At 38.1% G+C, this 27658-nt stretch overlaps 5 protein-coding genes and 2 pseudogenes across 11 annotated transcripts; 1 reads left to right on the top strand and 6 right to left on the bottom strand.

The window, feature by feature from the left end:
• Positions 1-1408: 1408 nt before the first annotated feature.
• LOC104711805 (uncharacterized) lies at positions 1409-3340 on the bottom strand. Of its 2 annotated transcripts, none has more exons than XM_010428574.2 (4): positions 3207-3340; positions 2860-3095; positions 2478-2545; positions 1409-2246 (listed from the first exon to the last, which is right to left on the bottom strand). In XM_010428574.2, the coding sequence occupies exons 2-4, from the start codon at positions 3085-3087 to the stop codon at positions 1607-1609; spliced, it is 936 nt and encodes a 311-aa protein (XP_010426876.2). In that variant the 5' UTR covers positions 3088-3095; positions 3207-3340; the 3' UTR covers positions 1409-1606. The 2 variants fall into 2 exon arrangements, with proteins under 2 accessions (XP_010426876.2, XP_010426884.2); XM_010428582.2 differs by having other exon boundaries at positions 3221-3331.
• A 4205-nt stretch (positions 3341-7545) lies between these two features.
• On the bottom strand, positions 7546-10645 carry LOC147948038 (uncharacterized; annotated as a pseudogene).
• Positions 10646-11198: 553 nt separating this feature from the next.
• Positions 11199-13523, top strand: LOC104711819 (small ribosomal subunit protein uS10y). Of its 6 annotated transcripts, none has more exons than XM_087493526.1 (6): positions 11199-11313; positions 11458-11513; positions 12168-12200; positions 12302-12441; positions 12704-12817; positions 13226-13523. In XM_087493526.1, the coding sequence occupies exons 4-6, from the start codon at positions 12330-12332 to the stop codon at positions 13366-13368; spliced, it is 369 nt and encodes a 122-aa protein (XP_087349652.1). In that variant the 5' UTR covers positions 11199-11313; positions 11458-11513; positions 12168-12200; positions 12302-12329; the 3' UTR covers positions 13369-13523. The 6 variants fall into 6 exon arrangements, with proteins under 6 accessions (XP_087349652.1, XP_087349647.1, XP_087349660.1 ...); XM_087493521.1 differs by having other exon boundaries at positions 12135-12200; XM_087493534.1 differs by having other exon boundaries at positions 11445-11513; positions 12308-12441.
• A 3628-nt stretch (positions 13524-17151) lies between these two features.
• Positions 17152-18200, bottom strand: LOC104711782 (brassinosteroid-responsive RING protein 1 pseudogene; annotated as a pseudogene).
• An 827-nt stretch (positions 18201-19027) lies between these two features.
• On the bottom strand, positions 19028-22057 carry LOC104711774 (ferric reduction oxidase 2-like). Its single transcript, XM_010428531.2, has 7 exons — positions 21798-22057; positions 21595-21697; positions 21303-21503; positions 20660-21222; positions 20323-20569; positions 19499-20193; positions 19028-19404 (listed from the first exon to the last, which is right to left on the bottom strand). The coding sequence occupies exons 1-7, from the start codon at positions 22009-22011 to the stop codon at positions 19265-19267; spliced, it is 2163 nt and encodes a 720-aa protein (XP_010426833.2). The 5' UTR covers positions 22012-22057; the 3' UTR covers positions 19028-19264.
• A 700-nt stretch (positions 22058-22757) lies between these two features.
• On the bottom strand, positions 22758-24550 carry LOC104711765 (putative receptor-like protein kinase At5g24010). The gene has a single exon (XM_010428519.3). The coding sequence runs from the start codon at positions 24437-24439 to the stop codon at positions 22973-22975; it is 1467 nt and encodes a 488-aa protein (XP_010426821.2). The 5' UTR covers positions 24440-24550; the 3' UTR covers positions 22758-22972.
• A 190-nt stretch (positions 24551-24740) lies between these two features.
• LOC104746763 (uncharacterized) lies at positions 24741-26870 on the bottom strand. The gene is made up of 3 exons (XM_087478816.1): positions 25740-26870; positions 25039-25587; positions 24741-24941 (listed from the first exon to the last, which is right to left on the bottom strand). Exons 1-3 carry the CDS (start codon positions 26640-26642, stop codon positions 24831-24833), a joined length of 1563 nt encoding a protein of 520 aa, XP_087334942.1. The 5' UTR covers positions 26643-26870; the 3' UTR covers positions 24741-24830.
• Between the last annotated feature and the right edge of the window lie 788 nt (positions 26871-27658).

The following is a 27658-nucleotide window of genomic DNA, read 5'->3' as shown; positions in this document are numbered from 1 at the left end:
TGATGGCAAATCGATAATGGCTTTTATTTGTTTTTGGGTTTGCTTCGATGCCTCGTCAGGTTATCAAATGGCCGATGAACTCGCATGACTTTCGATGCCTCGTCAGGTTATCAAATGGCCGATGAACTCGCATGACTTCACTGAAAAGGTGCACTTAGCCGGGTTTAACTTCATATCTTATTTGTTTAGGATGACAAAGCATTGCCGAAGGTGGGTGATGTGCTCGTTAGCGTGTAGCGACTTGACGAGCATGTCGTCGATATATATTTCCATAGTTCGATGGCAGAACAACGTATTCACCAGACGCTGAAAAGTGGCACTGGCGTTCTTCAGGTCGAATGGCATGACTTTGTAGCAGTAGATTCTTTGGTCGGTGATGAACGAGGTCTTCTCTTAATCGTCTTTGTGCATAAGGATCTAGTTATAGCCGGAAAATGCGTTCATGAAAATTAGAAGTTCGTTGCCGGCGGTTGATTCAAAATTGTTGCATTTAGAAGATATTTTTATCAAATGCATTTTCTAAAACATTTCAAAATTTAAATTTAAGTGAGGGTTTCCTTACCTAATAAATTGGGATCAAAATATCTTAATAATCTCCCTAGTAATGATCCTAACTTATACTTTATTGACATAAAAAAAAAAAAAAAAAATCCTAAGTTATGGTAACCTTTACAAATTAGTATGAATATATAATTAAGTTTTAGATATCAAATTTTGTGAGTATATTTTAATTTTCATATTATTTTTTAGTATTGTGTATGTTATTACTTATTAGCATGTACTAGTAATACTAAATCAGAAACTCATATATATATATATATATATATATATTTTTATGTAACAGTATATAATTTTCTAATTAATGTGTTGTAAATTACTATGAAACCAGTCATATTATGTAGTTAAAGTTCATTTATTCAAAGTTCAAACAATGATACTTCGTCAAACAATGTATTTTTACTGCAATTTATTCTCATCTCTAAAAATAAAGAGATAAATACTTTATCTTTTATGAATTTTTATATCGACGATAGATTTTAATCTTTGGTTTGATTAATTGATATAAATTTAAATTTGAAAAATGGGAGACGCTCTTAAAACCCTTTATGTTTATAATTATCCTATGAAAACTATATTTTTATAATGTCTCTCAAATTAAAAGACAAATATGCGAGTGAAAAATAAGTACATAATTAAATGATAGAAAACAAAGACAGTGATGGAAAAAAAATATAGATACAAAGATTTTGATTTATTCATTCACAAAGCGATATCAAAGTGATAAAATAAATTATTTAAACAATAACAACTTAGTTTATCACTAATTAATCACAATTAAGTTTAATGATAGTGTTTAGAAAGATTTGTTTTTCTCTTAAAATAGTGATAAAAATAAGAATTGAAAACATGAAATTAAAAAAATAAAATTTAATAAAAATAACTAAGACAAAGTCATCTAACCAAATAGGCAAATACAACATAGATGTAGAAACTAGACAAAGTCTCTCATCCAACCCACAAAATGAAAAAAAAAAAAAAAAAAAAACAGACAATTAAAAAAAAAAACATAAAAGGACAGAAACGCCCTCAGAAAACATAAAATATATCACATGAGGGATTTCAAAGACCTTTCCTTTACGGGCTTCCTTCCTCTCTTGATCGTCTTCTTCATCATTATCATCTTGTCTTTCTTTTTCTTCTTCCCATGATCGCTCTCATCATCTTCATCCATCACGTCGACATAATCCTCTTCCACATAATCAAACCCGTCAAAGCTAACGCTCCCACTTCCAAACGCCGCCGTTTTATCACCCTCTTCGTTGCTACTGCTACTGGTACTACTTCTGCTCCTTTTATTATTATCGCCCAAACCTAACTTCTCGTCGTCGGAGCCGCCTCTTTTTCTCCCCCACCGTGGCCCGAAACCAGAGTAATAGTAAAACTCGTACGGATTCTTCGATGCGGCAGCGGCAGCGGAAGCTAGAGCTTTCTTGCCCGTACCACGTGGCCGTCCGCGTTTAGGCGGCGCCGGAATTGTAACAACATCCGCTTGGCCCTCGTCGCTGACCGGCGGCGATTTAGGCTCGAGGAGATCTTCGGATTTCTTGTCACTGCTACTATCGCTCTGATCCATTGGTTCATCAGCGTCCGGAGATAGCTCGAGCTCGTACTTATCCTCCGCCGCATTGAGATTAAGTTTCTCGACGGAGACAAGGTTGTGACTATCTCCCATGGAGTTATTAAATCTGTACGATAAAATAAATAAATAAAGAAAGATGTGATTAAAAAAAAAAAAAAAATTGAAACCGGGTCGCCCGGCAATTCGATTCGGGTGAAATTAAATAACCCGATTATCAAAAATACGAGTAAAACCCTAAAAAAACAAAACAAGAAGACGGAAGCAAAAAACGAAAGCAGACAACAGTGGATATAATCGATTGGGGGAGTGAAGAACAAAATGGATAGTTTATTATTACCTAACAGCAGCGCCATTACAATCTCCCAAACTCACATCCGCATTGAAGTTATTGTCTTCTCCATCGAACTGAGTTAACGAAGAAACTTTTGTAATAAACGATAGAAGAAGAAAAAAGAATAATCGGGGATAGAGAAAGGAAATGGGAATCAACGAAGCAAAATAACAACGACCCATTAACACTAATCGATAGATTAAACGACCCAGCAACTCAAAATCCATAATTTTAGGGTTCTTTCAAGTTTCCCCGAACAGAAATACAATAAAAATACGAAACAAACCCTAGCTAATAGGAGGAGGCGGAGGACGATAGAAGAAATGCTGGGCACTGGCGAAAACGAAATCGAAATGGGAATCAAATATGGAAAGCGAATTTGAATTACCTGGTGGTGGTGAATGAGAGGAGGCGGAGTAGAAGAAGAAGAAGAGGAAGACGATAGAGGGAGGAACCACGACGAGTCGAGCAGGTTAGTTAACTCGCAATCGCCAGAGGAAGTGACCGGAATCACATCCCATGGAGACTGGTTTAAGTGACAAACATACGTCTCTGGTCTCTCTCCGCCGTAACCTAAAAGAACCGATGCCAGCTTCGTGTTCTTCCGAATCCTCATTTTTTTTCCTTTGGCCCGAAATGGAACAACAGAGAAACCAAACAGGTTATTTAGAAAACGCTCAATAAAATAAATATTTTGGTATCACCACACCACGTAAAGCATACGACTCGATTCACCTCTTCTTCCTCACCAGTTTTTAGTTTTTTTTTTTCTTTTTCTTTTTCTTTTTCTTGGAGCAGATCTCACAGAACTCGATAGGAGGAGGGTTCTTTTTTTTTTTTTCTGTTTTGATTAAAAAGTTATTTTATTTGCTTTTCTCGGCCCTTCTTATATTTTCTATATGTTTTTTTCATTGGACGGAAATGTCCTTAGGTTTTACTTTGATACCCTATAATATCCTTCTCATTTTAGTAGGGAAACAAATTAAAAGAAAAAAGCAAAGAAAAGCTGCCGCTAAATTTTACCAAATTTTAAGTTCCAAGGACAAGAATCGCCTGTGCTAAGATCCACCGTAACATTCTTACTCCTCTTTTTGGTCAATATACCTCTTTTCTTATTTTTGTCAACTACATAAATGTAAGATTTTTTTTTTTTTTTTTTAAGTATTCATATGTACTTCTTATTTTACAATTTTGTCAACGGCATAAAAATGTATGGGATTCAAATTCTACAAAACAGCATTGGAAAAAGAAATCTCAAAGGATCTATCAAAGAATCGATCTGACATATATTATGTGGTATCTAAAAATGGTACTCGTCTATATATCACGTGATAGAGGCAAATGGGTCACGTGACGAGTGAGTTTTGACTGAGAGCAATGCATATATGCACATGTGATTTTGCCTCCGAGGTTTTTTTTTTTTTTCTTTAACTCAAAGTGTTTAAACTTTGAAATGAAAATCACTAAATCAGACAAAGCCTAAGATCATTTGTCTGATTAAGGGAGGAAACAAACAAAAATGTGGAGCGTGAGAGACACACGCGACAGGCGAGAGAGTGGCGAACAAGTGTGGACCCACTTTGTGCTGGACTTTGTGATTAGTGATCGGAATGAGGCGACGATGCTGGTGAGTTCGGTCGGGGATACAGCCGCCTGTTAATTCGTCGTGATGAGAATGAACGGCCACGATTTGATTCTCAAGCGGAGGAGGGTTAGGCAGAGAATCTGACGGTCGCTCTTTGGATTAACTATTTTAAAGTCAGTGCACGCGGCTGTATCTTTAACGCTTACGTGGCTCCGATGTGGGTTTTATTACCAATAATGTAGTGACACAACTTATCTGATTCTAATAGCGAAATAAAACTCTAATAGCGAAATAAAACTCTACGTTTTATTCTAATAGCGAAATAAAACGTAATTATGTTAAAACTCTATAACTCTATGACGAATTAACAGGCGGCTTGTATCCCCGACCGAACTCACCAGCATCGTCGCCTGTCAACAATTCAAGTGTATTATAGTAGCGTAACCAAATGTGTTACTAATTGAAGTGTATTAAATTCTAGCAATGAAAATTGCCACGTGTATCTCGTGGTGTCACTGTCAACAATCGTATAATGTGATCAAAAGATTCAAAGACTGGAGAGATGTATTGGCGCTTTGCGACCCCTTAATCTCAGAAATAGCATGTAGACTGGCTATATAAGAAAGGCCCAACGATGAATCCCTCAGTTTTAATTTGTAGTTAAAACCGGTTTATATATATATATTTCGCTTCAATTTAGCTTATAATAATAACTCTGTTAAGTGTTAACAATCTCTCAACTAGAAGATATACTGTAACTTTTATTTTATACAGTAATTAACTAATCATACTAATGTGCAGATTTGATCCCAAAGAGTATAGAAGAAAAGAGCATTGCAGAATTAACCTAATCTTTCTCTTTTTTTTTTCTTAGTCTTTGAAAAAGGCTGTAAATCTGCAAAATCATTATCATCATTAGTCATTACAAGTCTTTAGCAGATTGAGCTTAAATTGTAACTCAAGCATAATTAACACGATGGTTCGTTTACCTGTTGTATTTTTGAGCTGCATTCTTTTCAACTCATAGGAGTGGGAGCGGAATTGATCGTGTCCTGATCAAGAGTTCGATTACGATTACTATAAAATAAAACGTAAATTCAAGAAGGTTAAACAAGTTTGTGACACAGTAACCAGTCATTTACTTACATCCTCTAATTATAATCTTGTGAATTTATTTTTGACTACTCATTCCTAAGTCTAGTGATCTATCCTCAAGTAAAATTTCCAAGAACTTCTTTATGGACAGTTTGCTTTCACCGTTTAAAAGGTTAAAATTAGACGGAACGTACCTACACGAAATTGGTAGCTAGTGCTAAGACTGGTAGTAAAAGAGTATGACATGGTCAATGACGGTATCAATTAATATATGTTCTACATAGGCATCGATCAGATAATACCTAATCCATGGTGGATGAGCTTGAAGCAATGTTGGATACTTGGATGTGGTAGATCCTTCAGCTCTTCTGAAGTCACCATCGCCTATTCTTAAAAATCCAAAAATTTGGTATTTTAATTTCGTGTTGCGCGGGGTTGTATGCTAATGATGCTTAGTTTAAAATTATGTTGATTCAGTGATATATCTTTAATAAAAAACTTATATATATATACTGTTTTATGAAAAAACTTTTAAAAACCTGTTTTTTTTTGTTTTGGACCTAGTGTTTTTGCATCCTTAGCACATATGCTTAGCCAATGCTAATTTATCTTGTAACAGGGTTTTTTTCTTAAAATGTTTTTGTTTATATGTATTTGGTTTGGTGGTTTGGCTTAGAGTGTGTGCTAGCCGTGTCCAAGGACATGATTCCATTATTTTGTCTGTAATTAGTAGTAGCTCAAGGTCCAACTTTGGTGTAGTAGCGGAAGCTAAGAACAGAGTGAGAGTACTCCTCCCAGTTCTTAAACGATGCTAAGCTCTTTTGGCAATTAAGATTGCCTATTTTTTGGCTTTTATTGATTTTCTTATGCAAAACTGAATACAAAATATGTCGAAAGCTCCATATAAAGGAGATGCAAAGGAATATCCAAAGAATAAAGAAAATAGAAAACCCCTCTTAATCCTAAGATTAAGGATGCAAACTTATCAAAACAGAACAACAAAGATCCTAAAAATCCCAAAACCGACACAAGTGACAAACACGTAAAAGCCCATGAAGTGCTTGTCACGGTTCGAGCAACAGGCGCTACATCAGGTCTCCCCAGGTGGGAGAGGATTCGTCCACGAAGCCGGCTCGTCATTATCACCTCGAAACGGAGACAAATGCTTGACATTGAACACATTATGCGTCTTCATGTGATCAGGCAACCGCACACGGTACGCATTAGGATTAATGCGCTCAAGAACCTCCACAGGTCCAAGCTTACGAGACTTGAGCTTATTATACTCATGGAGCGGCAAACGATCTTTCGTGATCACCACCCAAACTAAATCACCAGGCTCAAAAAGAACCTCCCGCCGTTTCTTGTCAGCTGCCGCTTTATAAGACGCCGCAGACTTCTCCAGGTTGGCGTGAGCTTGCGCATGTACCGCCTGTAAGTCTTCAAAGAAGTCAGCAGCACCCCCATGAATGCGTGTCTTGTCCGGCAACGTTGTTAAGTCCAAAGGGCCGCGTGGAACCAACCCGTACACAACACGAAACGGACTGAAACCCAGGCTCCGGTTCAACGCATGATTGTGTGCAAACTCAGCCTGGCAGAGCTTAGCGTCCCATCCTTTAATGTGATCACCAACCAGACAACGCAACAGGCTCCCCAACGAACGGTTCGTCACCTCCGTCTGGCCATCAGTCTGCGGATGGTAGGCAGTGCTCAAGTTGAGGCTTGTGCCGAGTAACTTCCACAACGAACGCCAAAAATGGCTAAGGAACCTTGTATCGTGATCAGAGACGATTGAAGACGGCAACCCATGGAGTCGATATATTTCACGAAAAAATAGAACAGCCACAGTGACTGCATCGGTGGTCTTCTTACAGGGAATAAAATGAGCCATCTTGGAGAAACGATCAACAACCACAAAAATAGAATCATTACCCCTCTGTGTCCGCGGTAGTCCCAAAACAAAGTCCATACTCACATCAGTCCATGGTTGAGTGGGAATGGGAAGTGGCAAAAACAAACCAGCGTTAGAAGCCTTTCCCTTAGAGACTTGACATGTACGGCAGCGCTCAACGTACCTCTCCACGTCACGGCGCAAAGTCGGCCAGAAATAAGAGGTCACCACCAACTGCAACGTTCGATCATGCCCCACATGACCCTCATGGTGCAATTCACGAATAATCTGGAGCCGTAAACTACATTCAGGAACACATAGACGCAAACCCTTGAAAAGGAAACCATCATGAAGAACAAAGTCAGAGGTGAGACCCTGCTGCACGTCACGAAGCACACGCCCAAAAAAAGGATCCGTGACATACAACTCCGCAAACGAGGCAAACCCAGCAACAGAGGTATGCATGGTGGTAAGCAGACCATGACGACGGCTAAGAGCATCGGCTACACGATTAGTCTTACCAGACTGATGACGAATTGAAAACGTAAATTGTTGTAAGAAGGCGATCCATGAAGCATGACGAGAAGAGACTTTCGCTTGACTGTCGAGATGACGAAGCGCCTCATGATCCGTGAAGAGAACAAACTCTCGATGAACCAGGTAATGACGCCAGTGTTTGATGCTTGAACGATAGCATAAAATTCGACATCATACGTACTGTAACGACATCGAGCACCAGACAGCTTTTCACTATAGTAAGCAATAGGGCGACCAAGTTGGCTCAACACAGCACCGATGCCAAGCTTCGACGCGTCACAATGAAGTTCAAACATGAGGGCAAAATCTGGTAAAACCAAGATAGGAGCCAAAGTCAGCTTCACTTTAATAGTCTCAAACGCCTCCGTCGCTGCTTGAGTCCACTCAAACTTGCCAGTCTTCATACAATCAGTAATAGGTGCCATGATTGTACTAAAGTGATGAACAAACCTTCGATAAAAAGAAGCTAGCCCATGGAAACTGCGAACCTCTGTCAATGTCGTAGGAACAGGCCAAGACCGAACCGCCGCAACTTTAGATGTATCCACAGCCAACCCTTTATCAGACACCACATATCCAAGAAAGAGGACTTCACGAATGCCGAATTGGCACTTTGGTAAACCAGCAAAAAGTTTTTCTTGGCGGAGAACAAGCAACACGTCCCGAAGATGCTTACAGTGATCAGTTAACGAGGCACTGAAGATCAAGATATCATCGAAGTAAACAACAACAGACTTACCAATAAACGGACGTAAAGCTTGGTTCATGACCCTCATAAACGTGCTAGGAGCATTGGACAAGCCGAAAGGCATGACTAACCACTCAAACAGTCCTTCACGCGTCTTGAAAGCTGTCTTCCACTCATCCCCCGGTCGAATTCGTATTTGGTGATACCCGCTTTTTAAGTCAATCTTGGAGAACACCGTAGCTTTGCCAATTTGGTCCAAAAGGTCGTCTAAGCGAGGGATAGGGAACCTATAGCAGACCGTTATTTTGTTGATTGCACGACTGTCAACACACATTCTCCATGTGCCATCTTTCTTCGGAATAAGTAACGCAGGAACAGCACAAGGACTCAAGCTTTCACGGATGTGACCTTTCTGAAGGAGCTCCTCTACCTGGCGACGTAGTTCCTCATGCTCATGGGGACTCATGCGATAATGGGGGCGATTAGGGAGTGCAGCACCCGGAATAAGGTCGATTTGGTGCTGGATATTGCGCAAAGGAGGTAGAACAGTTGGTAGTTCCGCAGGAAAAACATCGTTAAACTCTCGGAGAACCACGTCAAGCTGAGGATCGATGTCAGTCGCCGCAGCTTGCAACGACGACGTGGGTAACACGGCAAAAACTATGCCTTCCTTCTGAAACTCGGCATCGAACGAAGCAAAAGAACAGAATGTAGCATAGTTGGTAGCTGGTGGAACAGGCCTAGGACCTGAAGTCGGTCGTGGTGGTTCAGGAGGTGGTGGCAAGGAATGTTCCTTGGAAGGCAAGAGAAGAATCTGATGAGTTTCCCATATGAAACTATACGTATTTTGGGCTCCGTCATGAATGATTTTGCGATCAAACTCCCATGGTCGGCCTAACAGAATGTGACTGACATCCATAGGTGCAATATCACAATAGGTGCGATCGCGGTAAAACTCACCAATTGAAAAAGGTACCAAGGCTCGCTGAGAAATACGCATAGCAACACCTTCATTCAGCCATCCCAGATTGTACGGAGCTGGATGTTGTTCTCGAACTAGGCCCAACTTCTCCACAGCAGCTTCGGCGATGACATTATGTGAACTGCCAGAATCAATAATGAAACTGCAGACGCGTCCATGAATGGTACAGGTTGATCGGAAGATGTTGGTTCGTAACCATTGGTGATCTTGACGGCGCGGAGCAACACAAGTCCTTGTGACGACTAGCAGGAGTCCTTGATCTCCGTGAGTCCGCTTGATAGGAGACTCAACAGGTGCATCTTCTTCTTCAAACGAGTCATAGGCAGTCCCAAAGTCATTGTCTTCCATAGAATCATCGAGTAGCAGGCCGCGACGAGACTGATGAGGACACGCGGTTTGGCGATGACCGGGTTCACCGCAGGCATAACATCGCAAGGCGGGGGGACGTGTGGAACGGCGTACCGGAGGATCTTCTGATGCAAGAGTGGAATTCGGCTGACCTGTATCAACGTTACGGGATCGAGAACCAGAGTTACTCCAACTAGCAGAACGGAACTGCTGTTCGAAGGTTGCTGCACGGCGATGTGCTTCAGCAATAGAGGTCGGATCAAACTGCGCCAATGCAGATTGAAGTTGAGGTCGCAGTCCTCCAATAAATCGAGAGACCAATTAGTTCTCGTTATCAAAGACCTCAGTGCGAGTCAATAAAAGATCAAATTCTTCTGCGTAGTCATCGACAGATCGTGATCCCTGTCTGATGTTTTGCAGGCGGTTGTAGATAGTCCGCTCATAGTTATGAGGCAAAAAGGTTTTCCTCAATTGTTTTTGTAACTTAATCCCAAGTGCGGATTGGTTCCTTGCCGGTACGGTCACGTGTAGTCTTGACCTGTTTCCACCAGGAGGCGGCATGGCCTCTGAAACGCATAGCTACCAACGAAATGCGTCGCTCATGTGGAACTTGTTTGAAGTCTAAAACCTCCTCAACTGCAACAAGCCAGTCTAACAATGTATCACCACGATCACCACCATGAAATTCTGGAATTTCAATCTTGAAGCTTGATTCCCACCGTGTATCGTGTGTATCACCACGGGCGATGCGCACATCACGCCGAGGGTTAACGCCATCGACAACAGCGACATCGTGAGGGCGATTATCACCTTCGCGTAGCTGAAGTTGTTGGTTGTTAGGCTCGACATCGATCACAGGGTGTTGAACAGGAGCAGGTAGACGAGCAGCAATGGTGTCTCCAAGGTCTCGAATGGAGGTCGAGATCAAGGTCAAACTTTGCTGGATGGTCGACAAGCTTTGCTGAAACGCTGCCCAATCCATGACAGGTTCACCTGCAGGAGCTTCATCGGGATTGGGTTTAATCACAGGTTTCGCTGGGGGGGCCATCGACAGAAAACAAAAACGTCCAAGGACGGTCTGGCTCTGATACCAACTGGTGTAGTAGCGGAAGCTAAGAACAGAGTGAGAGTACTCCTCCCAGTGCTTAAACGATGCTAAGCTCTTTTGGCAATGAAGATTGCCTATTTTTTGGCTTTTATTGATTTTCTTATGCAAAACTGAATACAAAATATGTCGAAAGCTCCATATAAAGGAGATGCAAAGGAATATCCAAAGAATAAAGAAAATAGAAAACTCCTCTTAATCCTAAGATTAAGGATGCAAACTTATCAAAACAGAACAACAAAGATCCTAAAAATCCCAAAACCGACACAAGTGACAAACACGTAAAAGCCCATGAAGTGCTTGTCACGGTTCGAGCAACAGGCGCTACATCAAACTTTTAAGATTTTAGAACGAAAAGCTTTTATTTATTTACTTTAGTATAGGGTTTTTAATTTTTTTAGCCGGCCCAGTTGATGTGTAAAATTTAATCCATTTCGTTTATAAAATTTTGTCCACTTCTGTTATTAAAATGACTATTGGGCCTGTTATGAGAATTGGGGCTATTAGTAAAAAGGGTAAAACAAATAAATTGTGATTTTTGTGAGCAACGGATAGAAGAGTTTTCTCTGATGTATCGATGAGCTGGAAGCACACCGACGACAAAACCTTAGGTGAATCTCGCAGCTCTGTTTGCTTATTCTTTCTTTCTTCTTCATCCATTATTCCTCTTTTCCATCGTTCATCTTTCTTTTTATTTGGGTTGCAATTTTTGATGTATTTGTTCATGGATTTGATTGTCGAGGTTTCGTTATTAGTTTTCGCGAGACAGTTGACGAAATCCATTTCGATTCGTGGTGTGGGCGTTGACAAAGTGAGTTTTCGATTTATTTGATTGCGAAATTTGTTATTTTTGTGTTGATAAAGCTTGGGAGATTTTTGGGATGAAGAAAGGAAGTAAAAATTTTGGAGTGTTTGTTCGTTATTGGTAAATTGTTTGTTGCAGCAATGGTGAATTTGTAAGTATTTGAAAATTGATTAAACTTGTGGGGATTATCATGAGTGGTTGTTTTGTTGTGTGAGGATCAGTTATTGGAAAATAGATTGTTTAATAAAATTTAACTGTTTAATGAGGAGAATTGTTAAAACTGAAATTTCTTTGTTTACAAAATAGTAAGCTTTCTCGGTCCCTTCTTTGATCTCTCTACCTTTTTTCTCTCCTAGATCTTCTCGGTCAATTTTTTTTTTTAAGTATTTTAATTTAGGCCTCACTCCCATTGGTAGCTCATCATCTAGGTTCCGAACAATACCTACACATTTGCAATATTGTCAAGCCTCTCTCAACTAAACAGATCCTCCAAATCTGGCATCATCGGCATGACAACTAACTATTAGTTATTGGGCCGTAAATAGATTGGGCCCAATAAGTCCATAAAAATTAGGGTTTTTTTTTTTTTTTTTTTTTTTTCATAAGCCATAAAACGTCGTCTCTTAGGTTATAAAGATTCGGGTCCTTCCTTCCTTGCAGCAAAACGCCGTCGAGCTTCGTTCGTCTCCTCAGGTTTCTTCACTTAATCGAAATCTGAATTTTACATATTTTACCTCTGAATATATCGGACGTTAATGTGATCCATCGGTTTCGTATTGTCTGTGATTGTACAGAAGAAGAAGAAGAAGCTGAGCTGAAAATATGGCTTACCAAGCAATGAAGCCAACTAAGGCTGGTTTGGAAGAACCACTTGAGCAAATTCACAAGATCAGGATCACTCTCTCCTCCAAGAATGTTAAGAACTTGGAAAAAGGTATCTTTTGATCTTCGTAGTCTAATCATTTCGATTTTTTTTAGCAATTCAGTTTTAAGCTGCTCTCAATAACCATATATCATTCATTTTGAGGGTACCACCATATAGAAGATGTAACATTTATTTGTATTGGAACCGTTCCAAAATAGGGTCTTTGATTTGCTTCAATGAATGGATTGAAAGTTTGAATTTGATGATTTAGGATCAAATGATACTTAATCATTGTTTTAATGTTATATGTTGCTGCAAATGATATATGTAGTGTGCACTGATTTGGTTCGTGGAGCTAAGGACAAGAGACTGAGAGTTAAGGGACCAGTGAGAATGCCCACCAAGGTTCTTAAAATCACTACCCGAAAAGCTCCTTGTGGTGAAGGTATAAATGATTATTGCTCATCTCATCTTTTATGTCTTTGAGAGAAACATTATATAAGTGCTCGAGCTATGGATTTATTGTTTTTGGAACCATCCCTTAGTTCATTTAACTTGAGATTAAACTAAGGATCTATAGTCTTAGAAAATGTGATTGTTCTCAATAATATTGTTCTCTACTCTGTCACTGCACATTGGCTGCGACTCTTTTTTAACTATTGGTTGGTGTTGTGTAAACACTACTATAAGTGCTCGAGCTATAGATTTATTGTTTTCGGAACCATCCCTTAGTTCATTTACTTGAGACTAAACAAAGGATCTATAGTCTTAGAAAATGTGATTGTGCTCAATAATATTGTTCTCTACTCTGTCACTGCACATTTGCTAACTATTGGTTGGTGTTGTGTAACAGGAACCAATACTTGGGACAGATTTGAGCTTAGGGTTCACAAGCGTGTGATTGATCTCTTCAGCTCTCCTGATGTTGTCAAGCAGATCACTTCCATCACCATTGAACCTGGTGTTGAGGTCGAGGTCACCATCGCCGACTCGTAGATCTACCCTTCTTCTGTTTTTTTTTTTTGCTTATCTCTTTTGGAAGAAACAATCTTTTGGAATGTTTTTGTTGTAGTGAAACCTAAGTTCTTGTGTTTTCTTTAACTGAATAGATTTTTGAAGATTGATATTATAATTACTCTCAGTTTAAGTTCCTTGGACCTTTCTGATTTTACAAGACTTCACTAAGTAGCCAACTAGCTATCATAGTTTACTTTTATCTAAATTCAGTGAGAGATGATGTTTTACGAGGAAGATTGAAATAGGCACTTTTTGAAATGTAGTAGTAGAACATAACAATTTTATTGTTTAACAAAATACAACTCATTCATCGCTTAAAATATCGTTAACATAAGACACAATATGTTTGTCTAGTGATGATCCTTTGTCTCACACTTTCATGAACCATCTCTTCAGCATCTTCAAACCTCTGATCACTGATTTGGAGCTGCAGGGTGAATACAAAAAGTCAATGAAACCAGCTAATCTTTTTTATAAACAAATAAAAGGAAGAAAGAAATGAAAGCAGATGTTTTATATTATTACATCAAGCAATAGGCTGAGCAAGACCTTCAATCTCCGTTGGAATGACCAATTACACTTCCGGGTTGAGGATATTGTAAGAACTGAACCATTGACTCATCACCCTTTACACTTGTAAGATGTACAAAGTCAGATGCAACTTTTCAGATGTTAGCAGAGCATTGAGTCGACTTCTGAAGGTGAGTCAATGTCACCATCAAAAAGCGATCATGGGATCCTAGCAAGTCTTCTGTTGAAGTGATAAACATGGGAAATACTCTTTTGAACAGCAAAGAAAGACTTCGCTTTAAGTACCAGACGGTCATACAAGTGTAGGAGTTCTCCACTTGATGCAGGAGTTCTCCAGCAAATGTCTTTATACAAAGAGACTGTGAATTCTTGTGATGATCTCTGCAGCAACATTACATCATCCAAAGTTAAGAGTTATTCTTGAGTATGGAGTATGCACATTCATTTTACTCTCTTCTCTTGATGTCTCTTATGCAGGCATACAGAATAGCTAGAGATGCAATACGATTCGTAAAAATAGTCGTTTAATTTGTATGCAAATATGGGATACATGTCTTAATTATATCGATTAGATGTTTAGGATTTAAACGGGAAACATGAAACTGTTTCAGCCCAATAAGTAGACTGCCATTGACCATTGGATTTACAACCTATGGCTCGTCGTGATCAAGGCAGAGATTTCGTTTGAGAAGGAGAGGTCTGACAGAATTCTTAAGCAAGTGTAGGCTGAGAACCAGAGATGCTCCGGTTGGGAAGTCATTTTCCTACATTCCTTTACAAAATTAAGTTTTAAATTTGATTATAATTAACTATATATATAATATGTTTCTGCTCATCTGGTAGATTTTGATATTCTATCGTATTGTTATAGTATTGAGTTTAATCATTATCACAAATTATTTATTTACCTATTACATTATTAACATTATATACACATCAAAATTGGGTACACAATTACATATGATGATGTTTTAACAAAATTGTGCAAACAATTAACTATGATGAACTCCTAATTTTTCTATGGATCGTTCTAAATGCTTGTAAAGAGTCTATTTACTTGCATATTTTCTAATTAATAAATTTATTATCAACATTTATATAGTTATATTAAAAAGACATAAGTGTGGACTGTGAAGTTTAGTTTTTATCGGTGAAGTGTAGAGGTTTATCTATTATTTCGAGACAACTGGTAATCTATTCATCTCAGACACACAAAAAAAGTTGTGTGGAAATTAAGAAAAAGTAGTAATATATATTTAAGTTATATTTTTTACAAAACATATTATTTACAAAGAAGAGACTAAAATTACATATTAGTAATTCACAAAAATATTTCAATATTTAAAGTGCATTGAAATTTGTTAGTTATCAAGGGACTTTTTTACAACTCATAATTTCGAAACATATAAATGATTATTATTAAATTATTTTTTAAGAAATATATTTCGAAAATAATTTAGGAAGTACTTCTTGATGATAAGTGCATTGAAATTTGTTAGTTATCAAGGGACTTTTTTACAACTCATAATTTCGAAAACATATAAATGATTATTATTAAATAATTTCGAAATATATTTTAGAGAATTTTGAGAAATTTCCTTTTTAGTGATTTTTTTTTTTTAAAATACCCCTCATTAAATCTGAAATGTTTATAAAATTTCATAAGGTTTAGGAAGTACTTCTTGATGATAACTGCTACTTTGAGACTTGATCCAAGTTATTTGTAAATTTTTAAGGTTTTACAAGATATTTTTAAAGGTTTTACAAAGTTTTTATAAGATCTTTAAAAAGTATTTATATGGTATCTATAGAATATTTATAAGATTTTTAATACGTATAAAGATAGTTTATGTATGCTTTTATAAAGTTACACACTTATTTGATTATATCTCAAATTTTTATCATTTTAGATAAGGTTTTTGAAAACGACATTTTTATTATTACATACAAAGCACAAATAAAAGTGGAAGGAAACATAATAGACAGAGTCCCAAATAAGCTAATTGACGTCCATGTTACTAAACATCAATACGACATGTTCACGGTGGTTGTGGGCTGTATGGAAACTCTCACCCCCTGGTTGCTTAGCCGACTGTAAACAGGATAGTCAACTACATACTCTCCTCCATTGGCAACCAGCAACTGTATCATCTTTTTAGAATAATTGTGCGGACTTCGGACATTCCCCAAAAATCATCCCACACCTGTGGTTTGATATTGGACATTCCATTGTAGCAGCAAAGTCGATGGCCTCTCCTATGTATCCAGTCTTCACGAGCTTGTCCATGTAACACCAAAAGTGTGTCACATATGGTTTGCAAGCTCAGGATGGAGAGCCACTCTGGTGTATGAGCTCATTAGTATGCCGACGTGTCTGTCATTGTTCTCAAGTCCCAGAACAAGCATCTGTGAATGGAGCCCCTGCACCACCTTTAGTCCATTGATGATGACAGAAGCGTGATCAAGACACCAATGGAACTTAATCATCAATTGCTTCTGCAAATAACAACAAAATTAGTTGTTAATCCCATATTATCTTTTAAATAGGAAACTCTTCAACAAAAACATAATGTGTAAATGGTGTAAATTATGCAAATAACAATCATTGCTCTGTTAAATTTCAATCAGAATAATCAATCCTCTCGGTCCCTTCTTTATTACCATAGATTACGTAATAGTATATGGTAATAATAGAGTACGAGGATCAAGGTGATTGAGAAAATTATTCTCATATTTAACGGCTAAATAATATTGGGCTTAGTTTATTAATGGACTCTGGAAACAAAAAAATATTGAGCTTAGTATATTAACGGACTACTTATATACTATTTGATAGAATTTTTTTTTTAACAAATATAATTACTTAAGGTTTCTCGTGTCATCACCACCTAAACACATTAACTGACCAAATAAAACAATCTTTTAAAGATCATAATTTTGTTTCGTAGTCCATAATTTTGAATGGTATCGCAAAAACATAAAAAATACTCCCTCCGTTTCATAATATAAGATGTTTAGAGAATTAGTTTTGTTTTATAATATAGGATATGCAACTTTTATATTAATTTTATATTTTATATTGTGCAGTCTTGTATATGATTGGTTAAACTTTTTAAAGATAACTATTTTTTAATATGCCTGTTTTAACTCAAACATCCTATATTTTGAAATGGAGAGAATAGTTTTTATTTAGATGGCTTTGTTATCTATTTGTTGAAGAAGAATATTAAAAAAAAAAAAACGCTTAGTGATATTAATGGAAACATTCATAAGATTTTTTCTCTAATTTTACAAACGAAAAAAATAGAAATCAGGGACGACGGGGGTCCGACACAAAGGACATGTCATCTTATCGTCTTGGATCCAACGGTCAATACACGTCTTATGATATACATGTACGCAATTCCTCAAACACCGGACTTCTTCGCCGCCGTCGAACTCTTCTTGACATATCCGGCAGCTCTCCGGCGGCGGATTCACCCTTGACGACATCTCCTCGAATGTTATCGCCGGGAGCATATCGTCTATCGGAATCTTGTTTGTTGTACCGGAGCTGATGATCGTACTCCTCCTCCCCGAAGATTCCGACCAATAAACACCAAAGAAATGAGGATGATCAAGAAAAGAACGAACCGTTCTGATAAAATCATTCAAAATAACTCCGACGATGATAACTCCGGCGCCGCCGTAAGAAAATCCCATGACTCTTTTTTAATTCTTTATTTTTTAAAGAAAGGTGGTGAATGAGGAGAAACCTAAGGAATTTTTGGAAATCTTTTTTTTTTTTCAAATTTGAAGAAAGAAAGAAAGAAAAGGTTTTGAGAGAATATGAGATTTGGCTATTTATGTCATCATTTCATTTGTTGTATAATTCACTATTTGGTGTTAGCGTGGAAGGCGAGGGGGGGGGGGGGCGGGTAACAGAGTTAGGAGACGATTGAAACGTACGTCAACGAGAGAGTCATAAAACTACTGACTATAATGGTAAACAACGCAATCATAGATGAACATGTCAATGGTTAAAGGTGTATGATTGGTCGGTGAAGGACGAGAACGACGAAATAAAGAAAAATCAAAAAAAAGAAAAGAAAAAAAGAGAGGTTCACACAGTTGAAAAACATGCCTTGGAAGCAAAAGCATAGCATATATATATATTTAATCACTAATATAGGGGAAAAAGCATAGCATATATATTTAATCACTAAAAGATAGGGGTAGCTATTCACATTTAACTCAAAAAATAATTAAAAAATGATAGATTCACTTGTAAATCTATAGAGCTCTTTTTTCAATGAGATTTCACCTGTGATATTTTTTTCTCTCTATAATGAGCTACCAATCATGGAATGATTTCCTACTTGATTTGTGGTTGGTAAAAAGATATAATCACATTATATTCAGAAAAAGATAGCTAGCTATTCACATTAATTCGATAGAGATAGCTAAATCACATTTAAAAGCTCATTGCTTTCTTATTTGATCATTCAACTTGAAGGTTTAGAATATAATCATATATGTTGAGTATGAGTGGCATATAGGATCTCTTGAAGTTAGCATTCCTTGTGGGTTTTGGTATAATCCTTCTTTGTGAGGTTTTTGTTTTGGTATGTTTTTGTTATGGGTGTTTCCTTCAATCTTTGTAATAGTCTTGTTTTCAGTTCTTAGTTTCCTTTGCATAGGGCTTTAGATTCCGGGGATATCTTGTTCTTCCGCCGGCTTTAGACTCCGGGGATATCATGTTTTTCCGCTGGCTTAGCTTGTAATCCTAAGTTGTAATGGTTTGAATAATAAAATTCTAGATGACCAAAAAAAAGAGTATGAGTGGCGTAAAAGACTAGCTTTGAATAAAATATCAAACTAAAGGTCCACTAACTATATTATATTATGAAGTATGAATATGAACGGACGGGCTGTAAGTGTAACAACAATCAGGCTTTCTTGCACGAATTGCTCGTAACCATAATGGCTATTTCCCCGTTCATTACTTTCGTGTGTCAGTTGGTTGTATGTGGACGCAAACCAATTTTGTTTTTGTTTCTGTAGTAATATATGAAAGATTCAATAAGATAATGGAAACAAGAAACATATCATTTTGGGACACATCAAGAGTATAGAATATAGTATATTAAAAAATCACACATTTCAGAATTTACATAAGACAATGCTCAACGCCTCGATTTGGCAAACCGTTACATCAGGAAATACAAAAGTTAAGAACAGAATGGTACAGAATATTAGGGGCCATTTCCACAATAATATTTTCCTTACAAAAAAAACAGACAAGTCCACAAAACACACCACACAAACAGAAGTTATGTATATGTATATATTATAAAATGCGCAATCACCAGCTGAAACTGATGGATTCAAAGTGAAGATTCTCAGCCAAACCAGATGAACAAATCGTGGCCACTTCTTGCCTCATCTTCTTTGGACCGCACACCATCACTCCCACGCTTGAACCTTTGGTATCAAGTAGATACTCTGCTTTCACAAACATTATAAAAATATGGTCATATATTATTGTGTTTATATCCAAATGTTTTATAGAGTATACAGATGTAACATATATACTTACTCTTGAGGTCTGGTCTTCCACCGAAGTGGAGGTTGGTGCATTGAACAAGCGAGTCTTTAGGACTACTCTCAATTTCTCTGTTAGCCCATGAGCTAGGAGATAACGTTGGGCTCTGTACGTCGACGTTTTGGACCTGTTTACTGCTCTCAGCATTGTACTTCTTCTTATTCAACAATACAGCTGCACTTGACGTCACCATGATGCTAACACAGAGGACCAGGAGATAAAGGATTGATCTTGACGAAGCATTGTACATGTTCTTATTGTGATCGATCGGGTAAATGTAGTATCTTGTCATGACTCCGACGATTATCATGAAGATTAGGGTGGAAGATGCGAGGATGGCGGCGAGCCAAAGCCATGAGTTTGGTCCTAGGATCGCTGAGATTGGTTGGTCCGAGGGACTTGGTTTGAACCAGATGGTTCTGATCTTCTGTGTTTCTTCGTTTCTTGGTTCTGTCTCTTTGGTGATGAAGGCTTCAATTTGGATATTCAAGTCAGATGATAATTCGAGTCCGGATGTGGGGAGGATAAGGTCAAGCATGGAGATATCAGAAGCATTCTTGAACGCGCAAATCAGGGTAATCTTTGGAAGTTCACATGTCGTTGTTTGGCTCATGGAGATTAAGTCACGGATGATAGATATGAATGGGGTAATTCCGCTGCCTCCGCTAACCATAACCAAAGACTCGTGCCTGGAAAAAAAGCAACAATATCCTCATCAAGTACTTACTTGTGGCACAAGAAAATCCACTCTGCTTGATTAACCACACGAATATCAAATTTGAAATTGGCAATAATTTTGAGCAAGAGATTAATCATACCTTAAGAAATCTGTTGAAACAGGTCCATAGGGTCCTTCGACAGAAACAGAAAGAGAACTATCGGTGTGATCAAAAGAAGAAAGCATTTGGTAAAGCTTTGTAGACCATTTCCCTTCGCTCTTAATCACAATGCTTAGCTTATCTGCCTCCAGGTTACTGCTAGAAGTAATCGTAAATGGATGCCATTGCATCTTCGAAATGCTCGGTATGTTCACAAACAATATGCTCGTCGGGTTATAAAATAATCCTGTGAGATAACATATATACATGATTAGCTATATGAATTATGGTCTACCAGAAACCCTCATACATGTAATCTTGATTAAGACTCACTCACCTTTGGTTTTGAAGAAAGTGAGCTCAACGGTATTGGCAGGAAGAACACGTGCAGAGCTCAATCGAATATTGTCACGTGACTGTAGAAACCTCAAGAAACGATCGACCATGAAGATATAGAAACCAGGGAAGGTGATAAAGCAGAAGGCGACGCCTACGTGGAGGACGTAGAAGAGCATGAAGACGATGTAAAGGTAGTGAGTATAGAAGAACACTTCAAAGAATCTCCTTCTAATCGACGGGTATGTAGCGGCCCACATCACAAGTCCAGACAGCAAAGTTATCTCTCCGGCAACATTCGACATCTCGGTCTTACCCCAACTCACCATCTGAGAAATTTCATTCATTGAGGCCCAATAGACAATGAAACAGAGACCATGAGCGGTGAAGAGGGTCATGAGCATGTGACCAAGCCAAATATGGTACTTGATGCTTGACTCCGACGTCAGCCCTATAACCGGAAGCAATGATGACCCACGCACCACAGGCATGAATAGGAAAGCTAGACAACAGTTACCGACTAGCCCTATCCTTATTGCCATTGCCTCCAACCTCGCTTGCCATCTATATATATTTATAATGTTGGAATTATCAAAAATACTCATGTCTAACTAAATAAGCTGTATTTGTGAAATTTTGCTTACAGTTTTTGGTGATGTTTAGCGGCTGACTGAGGAGTAATGGTAGGGAAAGCATTGCGCATGTACATGAAAAATTCCCAAAGAAGAAGAGCCACAAACATTGCAAACAAGATTAACTCGGTAGCTGAGACTATCCCCAGTGGCCCTTTGACCAGCATCGGCCTTTTCATGGCTGCCAACACGCCTCCCTCAGTTATCTTCTCCCTGTTAAGGTTATATATTTCTGTCGTCATGTACGAAGAATACATATATATATTTTAGTATATATAGTGGTTAATTGATGAGTATTAAGTACCTAACGAGATGATTAGTAGTCTTTGGTTTCTTCAAGTGAAGGTAGAGACATCCCAAACAAGCCAAGAGGACCATAGGGAACATGAACATGAAAAAGGTCAAGCCTGCATACCGCCCAAACAGAAACAATCAAAACCATCACATATTGCAGTAATAGTATAATGTGAATTAAGGAAACAAGATTAATTAAAGATATATACGAACCTATTGCACCAAAAAAAGTCGATGTACCAAACTCGGTACGCATGACAGGGTTTAGCCACTGGGTTCGATAGACCATGGTTGGCATAACGATCCAAATGAAGATGAATCCTAGGACAATCACCAGCATGAAGAGCTTAATCAATCCCTTAATCACATCTTTGAACTCATCTCCCGATGATGGGTTTGTTGCTGAAACTTTCTTGCTGTTGTCCATATCCTCTTCTCTCTTTGCTCTCTTTCTCCTGATCTCGATCGAATTTTGTTGTGGAGAATGAGAGGAGACATAAGTGTACATATAAGAGAATGTGTATGTGTAAAAATACAAATCATGTTGTAATGGAGTGACTCGTACGGAATGTAATAAAGTACTTACCAGTGCATGGTTCAGGCATGTGTCTCTTCTCTCCATGGATCTTGACATTGTGTTTAATCTAATTTTTATTGTCAATATGACGTATAAATGTATTGATATTGAACTAGAGGGGATTAATTAGAAGATAGTACAAGTTCGTATTTTGACTTTTGGGAAGAGGCCAAGGACCATGCAACCTTTATTGCTCAGACGTTATCTGATAATATCTGATCTCATGTTTTTGGTAAAAAAGAAAAAGGAAAAAAAAGCTAATGGCATTCTTATATTATGGTTATGATGTAATGACTTGATTCGGAGGTGGGGATCATGCGGTACGGTAACCGTACCATCATCATCAATTCATCATCCATGACATGACATCACCGCGACTCTTGACCTTTGTATAGATTATTGTTTTATTTGTTTAATCACGTCTATTTACACTAATTATGTGACAACAGTTGCAATACTAATTTGGTTATTTAGAAACTACATTAGAAAAGCCGAAAAGGTGACTACAGTTACGTTGGCAATTTTCAATTGAAAATGTCTCTTACAGAAGTACAGTTTGTTTATCAAACAAAGTGACATCAATTATAACATGAACATAAAGAAAAACATTTCCATTTCGAAAATTGCATCAGAGTATCTCCATACACATTGAACAAAATAAATCAGTTACATATGTATAAACAACACATTATAACACCATTGCGAAACATTACAAACCTAATTAAGAAACAAAAAAATTATTCGTGTCAAAGTAGAAAATACTTCAAGGAGAAGTGTCCATTGTTAATATATTCAACAAGCAAAAGCATCTTCAAGCCTTTCTTGCTATCAATTGATCCCCGGACATGGGATTATTATCTTCAAAGACGTCCATGGATAGCTTAGTCCAGCCATAGTCATCTCTAGCTTTCTTCCTTCGAGCCACAATGTAGAAGCTCATAAATATACACATAAACGCCAACATTGCGATGAATATGCTTACGTTTCTTCTGTTCGGGCAAGTATTCAGAATCATATCTGCTGAAACGTACCCATCAAGACTACCCATTGAGTTATTCATCTTCATGATCTCAACACCGTTCAATATCGCATCAACTCCTTGTACATCAACACTAGTCTTGTTCGATGGTCCAACACTTACTGTTATCGACGACCCTGAAGGGCTCTTGTTCTTGTTGGAATCAGCAGTAGTATGATCAACAACGAAATCAATGTAATACGGAGAAGCAAGAACATCACCCGCAGCATATGAGATATCGAAATCTTCGTAGGCCAAGTTCCCGTTAATGTAAATATTGAAATAGAGCCTGCCGAGTGATTTGCTAGCTATGTCACAGAAATGCATCCGAATGAGATACTTGTAAACACCACCCGCACTCAATGGGAAATCCCAACTCATATCAACCAACCCGTTGCTTCTTTTACCCACACGAGCAGTGTTGTATACGTTATCAGGTCCAACCTCGCGGCTCGCCCCTCCAGGCCTATACTTAATCCTACCGGTGAAGTAAACTTTCTCAGAAGGCGAAGAAGACCCATCAGCGGTTTTGAAGAAACCATCATCAGGAAGCCAAGTCCTCCACAACGTGTCATTAAAAGGAGTAACTTTTCTACCACCAACATTGATTCTGTACACAACTTCCATAGCTTGTTTAGCTAAACCATTGAACCTCTCAGTTCCATCGCCAGATACAGAGGTCGCAACGTCAGCAATCAAATCCTTAGGCGCAGATATAACTTCGATGGCGTTAACGAATGCAAAGTTAGAATCTTTACTAGGAACGAACCTGATGACAAGCTCACCAACACGGACCCAAATCAAGAATTCTCTAACCACCCTAGATGATTCATCGCCGCTAAAATTGCTAAGCACGACATGACCGTTGACGGTAACGTGAAAGAGAGCGTCATCGAGATTGATCTTAGAGGAATTGAGACGATTGAAATGAAGACGTACCATATGAGTGCCTTCCTCGTTGACATTGAACTTGTATTTCCCCTGTCGCGGGAAAACCCTAGCGGTTCTGTAGATCTGTGGGACGTTCGGAGATAGATGCTCTCCGAGGAGAGCGATTGAATCTTCGGATGAGAAGAACTTCGCGTTTGCGTCGTCTCCGACGAAGCGGCGGTTGTCGACGACGGTGGAGTCAACGTCGGAACCACAGTTGACGAGGTACTCATCGGAAGGAGAGAAAGAAGAGGCAAATACAGAAGAAGAAGAAGAGGATAGAAGGAAGACAAAGAGAAGGGATACGATCCTTGAGTAGAGGATCGCCATTGCAGTCCAATTCGATTTTTGCACAGATCAGACAATAAACATCCAAATTGTAATGAAATGAAAACAAGAGAGAGAAAACTAAGTCAACGCGTCATTCCAGCTGCTGTTCTGTCTTTTTTTTTTTTTTTTTGTCTTTTAATTTTAAAATTGAACTAATGGGCCGGAGGCCCATATATATATCCATCTGTGTATTATTATAAGATTTAGACAGATGTGCTTTGTTTTTATAGTTTTCTTAGAAGAAAAAAAATAATACAAAGACAGTTGTATACATTTTTTTTCAAAAAATAGTTGATGAATATTTTATCAAAGGATATAGTATATTTTATTCCCTAAGTATATAAATATGTCACTTACAAACAAAATTCTTGTAATATTAATAAACAAGAAACTATTTATCAGAATAAGCCAAAATTTCGTCATTTGCACAAGCTGCCACATTGAGGACCATTGTCCCCTTCTTCCTTGTCGGCACTAATCTACAACAATCTCTCCTTGGTGCCTGATATCAACGTTTTGACATTTTCTTAGAATATATATATATATTTTTCTAATAATCATATATAGTAAACTTAACAAAAGAAAAAATAATTCTATACCTTGTTCCACCTATCCGGGTTAGGCTTTTTGTAGACAAATATCTGATTGATATCGGAAGGATCTGCTATTCCCCAGTCGCAACTAGGATACCATTCGTCGTGCCTCATATATTCGGTAATCGTAGTCTTCTGATCAGAAGACGAATTGCTAAACGCGCGAGAGAGATAAAACACTCGCGGACGCTGGCAGTCCGTGTATGTTATGGGACGTGTGTTGAAAGCAACGTTAGTGAAATCGTAGCGTTTGTGCCAATCGTTAAATGTGCGAGTAGGCATCTCCATCATTCTTGCTGGCATATACGTACGCGTGATTTGAACTGTGTACCCCCACGAGATTGACATTGTCCACTGTCGACTTGTATCATAGCATACCGACTGCTGGACAAGACTCGCTGAATCGAGTTTCGCTGGGATCATCAGTTTCTTTACGGCGTTGACTCGGCTTTTATTTGGGAATATAGGCTCCACTACGTCTAGGTGATGGATTGACACTATCGGCACTTGTGGATGGACTGACAATAAGCCTAGCAGATCCCCGTATACATCCATCTGTTTACAATTAGATCAACATATTCACCAATATTAATATTTTTAAACTATTCATACATAAATTTAGTTGCACTAGTAGCAAAATTTACAAAATAAAAAAAAAAACAAAAAAAAAAACAAGAAAAAATAAAAGAATAGAGAAAGAAGGGAACCTGGTGAAAGCCAACTTCTTTAGTGAGAGGAACACCAAGCTCGGCCATACAAGCATGAACCCGATCATCTGATCCGTAAAGATCGGCGTATCTCTCGATACAACGATCTTGCATCTTCTCCAAAACCTTGGCCAAGGGATAGCTTATAGCAAACCCTCCTCCTCCGTAGGCCATACCATACGAGAACTGGTGCAGATTCTGCAAATGACTCTCGGACGGAGCTCCGATGTAATAAAACTGTTTATGATCGTACTTTCTCAAAACCCTAACAAGATTCTCAGTGAAAAACACAGTGTCGTCGTCGCCCATCACCACCCACCTCACGTTTCTCTCCGCTTCCGTTCCGTTCAACATCCTCACCGTCTCCGAGACGATCCTCGTGATCCTGATCGCTGATCTGTGGCCGTTACGGTAACGGTACTTGAAGCTCGACGTGTCGGAGGAGATTTTGATCTGAGGCAAGGCGGAGGAAGAGGAAACGGAATCGTTGACGGGTGTGTCGAGCCAAACGGCGCCGTTCATATCTCCGTGAGGTTTCCACCATGTTTTCACGTATTCTCTACGATGCTTCCACAGATCTGAGGACGCGGCGATTCCGAATACTACGTGTTTGAGCTCTGTTTGTTGTAGTTCCTCGAGTTTTTGACCCGACCCGAGACGGATTACGGGTACGAGGAGAGTATTAGGGAATTTAGAAGGAGAATATGGGTTTAGAAAGGAGATGAAACTGAATGAGTATAAAAGATACGAGACGAAGATCAAGAGGACGATCATCGCTGTAAACGAGCATGACGGTATCGTCGAAGAAGAAGAAGAAGAAGAAGAAGAAGAAAAGGGTTTATTAGATTTGTCGTATGTAAGTGGCTTTTGCTCTTTGTGATGATGATTGTTGTTTTCTCCCATAATATGGCTTAATTGGAGAGATTTGATTACAAAATGTTTAGGGTTTTTCTCTCCGGAGGAAAGAAGAAGTCACGTTTTTTTGGATCGATCTAGCATTTGGTGTAGCAGTGTTGGTGAGATCCAAAGCCTTTTTATCAAGAAAAAATGGACTAATGATGAAAACGAATTTGGATTGTCAATTTTCAATTTTTTTTTTATTCATATTATTAAAAATTTTAATCTTGATTTATTAGCAAAAGATGTATGTTTCGTCTCATTAATTGATATTGTGATGATGATTTTTTTTTTTTAAAAAGAAAAAAATCTCCTCTTATATACTTCCCAATTAAAACTAGAGTCAAAGTTCTTTATATTGCTAAGAAGAAAAAACGATATAGATGGTAAATAACATGTCTATATTTATGGTTAGAGTAAATTAATAATTAGAAAGGGCGTTATCACAATCTATCACAGACTGATTTTAGTGATTCATGATAAACTAATATACCTTATATATTTTTAGTGATTGTATTTCATTATAAGCAGATTTTTTTGTACAGAAAAAAAGATAAATATCTTTTGTCCATATAAGATAATCATTTTGTGTAATGAGTAATATTACATACCTTATATACTATATAGTTTATACTAGTTATATATGTTGTGTAAATGAGAGAATGGCAAGTGGCAAATATGAGCTGTGTGTCTCAGAAAGAAAACAAAGAAAAAAGAAAAAAAAAGACATGGTGAGACGTTTACAACTTTACATGTTTAGACACGTCTGAGGGTTCAATCACAAGAATACACGTTAAGCGGGTACAACTAAAACTGCTTTGACCCTTTTTAGACTTTTTTTTTTTTTGTCATTCTTCAATTCATTTATAGCCGACCGTAGCCCGAACGAACCCAAACGAACCGAAGTTGTGTGTGTGTGTGTTCGTTTCTTCTTTCTTTAGTATTAACCGGGGAAAAAGCAAATAAAAACTACACAGTAGCAAATATTCAAACTTGTGGCCGTGTTAAGCCCAATAGAAAAC

The sequence above is a fragment of the Camelina sativa genome, chromosome 2 (genome assembly GCF_030686135.1).
Source record: "Camelina sativa cultivar CO46 ecotype springtype chromosome 2, ASM3068613v1".
NCBI classification, from domain to species: domain Eukaryota; kingdom Viridiplantae; phylum Streptophyta; class Magnoliopsida; order Brassicales; family Brassicaceae; genus Camelina; species Camelina sativa.
Note: the sequence above shows the minus strand (reverse complement) of the source record. Positions and strands in the feature narration are given on the sequence as shown.